This window comes from Trachymyrmex septentrionalis, unplaced genomic scaffold (assembly GCF_001594115.1).
Source record: "Trachymyrmex septentrionalis isolate Tsep2-gDNA-1 unplaced genomic scaffold, Tsep1.0 scaffold22, whole genome shotgun sequence".
NCBI lineage: Eukaryota > Metazoa > Arthropoda > Insecta > Hymenoptera > Formicidae > Trachymyrmex > Trachymyrmex septentrionalis.
The window spans coordinates 4472259-4478483 of NW_017305375.1; the positions used below are offsets into that span (position 1 = coordinate 4472259).

At 41.6% G+C, this 6225-nt stretch overlaps 2 protein-coding genes across 5 annotated transcripts in view; one reads left to right on the forward strand and one right to left on the reverse strand.

The window, feature by feature from the left end:
• LOC108748320 (RNA-binding protein Musashi homolog 2-like) overlaps positions 1-2769 on the forward strand; it is a 91752-nt gene extending 88983 nt beyond the window's left edge. Inside the window, 1 exon segment of the mRNA XM_018486379.1 lies at positions 1-2769. This exon segment is cut by the window's left edge and continues 32 nt beyond it. Coding sequence (XP_018341881.1) covers positions 1-145 — 145 coding nt within the window. The 3' untranslated portion in view covers positions 146-2769.
• Positions 1-6225, reverse strand: part of LOC108748323 — a 70419-nt gene that overhangs the window by 40397 nt on the left and 23797 nt on the right. The window lies entirely within an intron of this gene.

Sequence of the window (6225 nt, forward strand, 5' to 3'; positions counted from 1 at the left end):
GGCGGCGTCCTCGCCCGCTGCGGCCGCGGCCGCCGCCGCGGCGCCTGGCAATCCCTATCAGGGCTACTCGCTCACCAACGTCGACATGTCAAGCTTCCAGGGCGTCGATTGGGGATCCATGTACGGGATGGGGATGTACGTTTAAAGAGGGGGATACGTATTACGTATATATATATGATGACCGCACGCGCTCCCGCTCTCTGATCTCTTGGATCCGACGACCGATCCGCGGGGTCGTCTTGGATCCTTCATCTCGGGGAAGAGAGACATCATCTTCCCCGCGTGTACGATACGATATATATATAATCAATTCGTTCTCTCCGAGGTTAATCGTGGCGCGCGAACCCGCCTTTCGATTTTTATTCGGGGATTTAGTGTCTCTGGAAATGGCCCCACCGCTCGCGCTGCGAGTAATAACACTCGATACTCGACGAAGGAATGACTTCCGTTAATGCTTCGTCATTTTACCCATCGTTCTCTCTTATCCTCGAGATACGATGCTGGGAGAGAAATGGATTCTTCGATACTTTCATCACGGAATGGCATCGTGGGAAGCAGATAAAGCGAAAGGCGCGCCCAGTAGAAGAAGGTTAAAATTTCAATCGATTCGCGCTCGAGCGAGGAATGAGTAGTAAGGATGAGAGCAAAGATTGCCGCACACAAGAGGATCAACCATCTCCGACGTACGGAGATCCAGCGAATCAGAAACACACGCGAAGAAGGAGGACAGAGTCATCCGTTTGTAATCATATGTTTACTTTCCCAAGTGGAAATCGAATGAATTTTGCGTTTTAATTTTCATTATACGTTACTTAATTTATTTGTGAAGAGGCGAGATTAGGTATCTCATTATATGTACGTTAGTTCTTTCGAGTCCCTCGTCTTTCGTTTTTTTTTTTTTTTCCGCGCGGCTTACATCGCTTATCACAATCACAAGTCCATTGCGTTTCAGCACACTTTGGTTCCTATTTAGATTAACGCGTATATACGCATTAGAGTCAAAAGCGCGTGCGGAACCGCGCGCGTGGTTTCATCCACGTCGCCACGCCTGTTACGTTAATCATCGATTAATTAACGCGATCCATTAGCGGCACTCGTTTCACAGCGTTCGCGGCAACCTCGAGCCTCCTGAGTGTTCCCGCAACGGCCGTTCTCTCGGCCATGAAGCAATAAAAGGAAGAAAATCGAGAAGCAGCGGACGCCGTGAACGACTCTACTCCATCAGGAGAGAGATAGAGAGAGAGAAAGAGAGAGAGAGAGAGCACTAAATCGTTTCCCTTCTTATTTCCGTATTTCTTACTTTCCGTTATGCGTCCCTCTTTATTTTCTCATAATGTTTTATCACGTATATAGTATATATGTATATTCGCTAACATCCCGATCGAGTCGTCTCCGTCAGGGATCAGCGGAAGCACGAACACGATGCGTCGACCAACCAAAGTATGCGCTTTCATCGTTATGTCGCGGAAGAAAATGCCGTTTTCCCCGATTACTGGCATTTTTTTTTCTTATTAATAAAAACCTTACTAGTTTTTATAGAAAAAAAAAAAGTCGCGTTTAGACCCTCAGCTCACGATTCGAATCGTATAGCGAAAGACTAGTACTAGGAAGACTAGGATCCGCGTCCGCAATGCCAAGTGCCAAACGAACCGAAGGGAGACCCATCCACTTCGGACTTACGGCCAAGTGCGTAACTCTCCCAAGAAACGAGCTTCCCGAGCTCTTTGATTCGCATTCCTTTTTTTTCGGGAGGTCCAAGCGGGGCAATTGGCAATGCCGACAGCTTCATAATAACAGAAACGACGACGGACCCTTTCAGTCTCTCTCTTCGTCGCATCGCCATTGATGCTTCCGCTCGTCGTTCTCGGCGGAAGCCTCGCGTTCTTCTTTTCGCCTTTCCAGAGGCAACAGGTCAATATTCTACACAATTCACTTTGCGCGAGCGGGTAGACTCTCCCCGATATTACATACGTACGACATACGCGAGCAACAATACGAGGGACACGTACATAATTATATATAAAATGTATAGGTACACGTATACATATAATGGTAAACACGTATATACACATACATATACATATATATATATATATATTTTTCTTCAAATAATGGAAGACAATATTTCTCCGCTCTCCACCGCGTTAAATAAGAATAAGACTATAGCGATTACACATGTGTAATTCGAGCAATTCGAAAATCGCGTTAACCTTTAAGCAAGACTTTTAGCGACTTGTGACATGTAATCCGCGTACGAGAAGTCGCTGTAGCTGTTAAGACTTAATTGACAGTATCACAACCGCGACACACGCCGCACGCGATCGGCGTGACGTAATGAGCTCCTAAGAGAGTGAAAGATGGCGAGTTCGCGAGTTCTATTTAAGTTAGGCTTAAGCGGGTAGCATTACTGATAGCGGATATATATGAGATATTTATGAGAGAGAGAGAGAGAGAGAGAGAGAGAGAGAGAGAGAGAGAGAGAGAGAGAGAGAGAAAGAAGCGAGTAACAATAAGGAAAGAGGGCCGATAGGACGGCCTCACATGCGCGCGAAGAGAGAAAGAGAGAAAGAGAGAGAGTGAGAAAGAGAGAGAAAATGTGAGACAGATACTTAAGAGATATTATTACGCATCTTTATAAAATATATTTAAGAGTTCGTGCGACTGCGTCTGCGAGAAATGGGAACTCAAGATTGAGATTAGCTCACGTAACTCAAGCGATAAATTAGATTTAAGTCTTTAAACTGCGTAAATAAGAAATTTGTGAGAAGTATTATAAAAAATATTCATTAAGGAATTTGCGAGAGAAATGAATATTTAATTTATATGTATTCACTTGTAGAATACGCCCCGAGATCGACTCGACGGCGGCGAGTATTTAATTCGTGATATTTTTGCGAGAATTATTGTTTGTGTCTTGCCCGATTTCTGTAAAAAAAAAAAAAAAAGAAAAGAAAAGAAAAGAAGAAGAAAAAGAAAGTAAGAATGCATGTAATTAGTTTCTTTTGAATTCGATATTTCTCACCATTTCTCCTTACTTTCACTATTAAATTATTTGTCAGAGTTATTATAATAGCAAATGTTGGAAGCTACCATTTCTCATTTTAATCTTTGGCATTTTCGAATTGTTCGATGCGACCGTACGATTATCGTCGCGAGATATTCACTTAATTTATTTTTTCTTTACTTTCTACCGTCTTTCCTTTTATTTCATATTATTAGTAGTTCGTTGTAAGTATTAAGTGCGATTGTACGCGTCAATTTGTCGCCCAAATGATCTCATGTCGACCGATGCCGACGAATTTCGAATATCCGCAACGAATCTCAACGGTCTCTTTTGATCGGAATAGGGGATCGCCGTCGGCGAGGACGAACGCGGGGCGTTCCTTGATGAGGAAAATCACATGAGAGATATGAAGAATTCGAGCAATAAGCGATTGACTCAAACTTTTAAACTGCGCTCTAGATTATTACGAGTATTACAAAACGTCGCGGTGGCGCCTGTTCACGCGCGCGTATAATCAATATAAAAGGATAATCTTAGACATATACACAAACGAATACTCGATGCGAAAGGATTTGGATAATAATATACTTGTCGAAACGAAACGTTAGAGCAGCATCTTAGGAGAGCGAGAGAGGGGGATCGAGCGATGAGATAAGGGTTCAGAAGGAATTACGGTTCTTCTGAACACACACAAGTAATATTCTCTAGTGATATATACTATATACTTTAATATACATATAAATATATATAAACAAAACAAATATAATTATATACATACACCGTGACGCGTTAAGGATAACAAAAACTCGCGAGTGATATTTATGACATATTAAGGGGATATTACAAAAAAAGTAGTGGGAGTGAATGTAGAAGAAAGAAAGAAACGTGACAAAGATGGTAACGAAGATGGTAGATGATCGACGAAACGCGACGGAGTGAGCGAGGATCAGCTGAGAGGCGTTACGTCTCGTTCCGGTTTCCCGTTCTCGGCGGCTCTGCGTATATATATATATCATACGCCAATAATATGAGGAATGGGCGCGTACTTAACGAGTCCTCCCGTCCCCCGGACAACCCCGCGATATCGGTGCGATACCCTGGCTCTCGTTCCTGCTTCGCCATCGATCCATCTACCTCTTTTCAGCTTCCTCTCTACTCCTTCTCCATCTCTCTTTCTCTCTCTTTTCTCACTCCAGGAAGTTTACACGTGAAACGGGTAAATGAAATTAATTAGGACCGAGAGTAATCTGTTTTTGTGCATCGTAATATTTTCTCGGCAGCATTTCACACTGAAGAAAAGTATTTGGTACTTGTGATTACAATCGCATGATCAAATAACAATATATGGTTTGAAGTTCCATTTTTACAGTTATTACTGCTGTTAATGTTAGTAATAATTATATTTGTAATTCCATATACTAAAAAAGAGTACATAGTTGTCTCTGAAAATGACTATAAAATTATAATTGTTTTCGGAGACAATCAGTCTCTCTCTCTCTCTCTCTCTCTCTTTTTCTCATTTTCACCGTACAATTATAATCACAAATACCAAATATTTGTTTCTCAGTGCAAAGTGAAGGGTAGAAGGAGAGAGAAACAGAGAGACGCACTATTCGCGAGTTGTTCCGGAGGGAGGTGCTTTTCGAGCCAAATCGGTATTGTCGGAGCGTCTCGATGCCTTCTCGATGTATTTATTTTCAAAGTTGCCTTCTAGAAGAGCGCGGAAATCCTGAGACAGGCGCTCACAACGAGCGCCCGACGGTACCGTTTTATGCTTTTTTTTTTTTTTTTTTTTTTTTTTCTTTTCGAAATCTCAGCTACAGTCCACTCGATGCTACCTTTGACTGATCAATCAAAAAATGCTTTGAAGCAATTTTTAATTGATCAATTAGTAAAATTTTTTCTTCCGATTAGTCAATCAAATGTTTCGAAGCATTTTTAGCATCGAATGGACTCGCTGCAGCCCTTTTTGGAACGCAGAGAATCGGGGGATTGGGACTGGCGTTTGGTTTCGGTGGGTTCAATTTTCGACATGGAAGACTCCTCTTTCCATCTCATTCCACCTCTTCCCTATCATGAATATACGTCGAAATTACTCGCAGTTCCTCGGCCATCGAAATTTGAACTTCTCGCCGAAGTTCCTCGACTGCTCTTTCACTCCCCGATCAATAATAGAATACTTCGCCTAGTTTCTATACGTTCTATATACGGGTCGAAACAAGCCTCAATCGTTTTGGGGAAGCGAATTCTCCGGGCGGATCGTCGTCGAGACTGCAAATCGGGATTATCATACATGTCTCGGAAATTCGGCGATGTACGATCCGGGATTAACGGCGCGCGGTTGTACAGTTTGCACTCCTCTCGTAGGACGAAGGAGCGGGAAAATTTCGGATGGAATTTCAGCAATAAATTTAGCGGTACAGAGAGCGGGTCGTTTATCCGCGTCGTAAAGCGTCGCTTGGCGTTTTTCTCTGAACTATCATTTCAGAAATGTCTTATCGCAATGTCGTGTATCGCCCCGACGAGAGACGTGACGATTTTACTCTCAGAGTACTCTCTGTAACGATTTTGCAATCTCTGGCGGAACGTTATGAGCTGTAATGGGAAACACTTTTAATCTGACTCGACATCACCTTGAATCACTCGGAAGAAAGCAAGAGTATTATCACACGCGGAATACATTATCAATTCGTTACGCGATATACTTTCATCGCATTCCGTATATGCAATTTTGTATATTAAATTATAATTACACGATCGATTTATATAATCAAGATGCAGTCCAATCCATTATAGCCCAAACGTATAATTATCGCGATGTATTGTAATATTGTTGAGCTGTAACGAAGAGGTTATGGGCTTTAGATACGAGATTGATAATAGCTTAAGTAATATTAATCCTTTATAGGGCAAGAGAAGTCGAGTACGATTTTTGAAATTTTAATTAATATAAAATTCTATTAACACTAAAGTCTGTAGCGTAATACTTTTCTATTATTTTTCGTATTTCTTCGTTTTTTAATTATCAAAGGTACAGATGATAAAATAATGTAAATTAAAACGAAATGGAATTTCTGTTGATGTCCTACAAAGGGTTGAAAAATTACGGTCGCTGATAATTGTAGAGCCATTGTGCCCTTTATTTCCAAACTCGGTGGAGCTTAGGAATTTTGCAAAATCGTGAAATCGTCACCGTCGATAACAAAAAAAAAAAAAAAAAA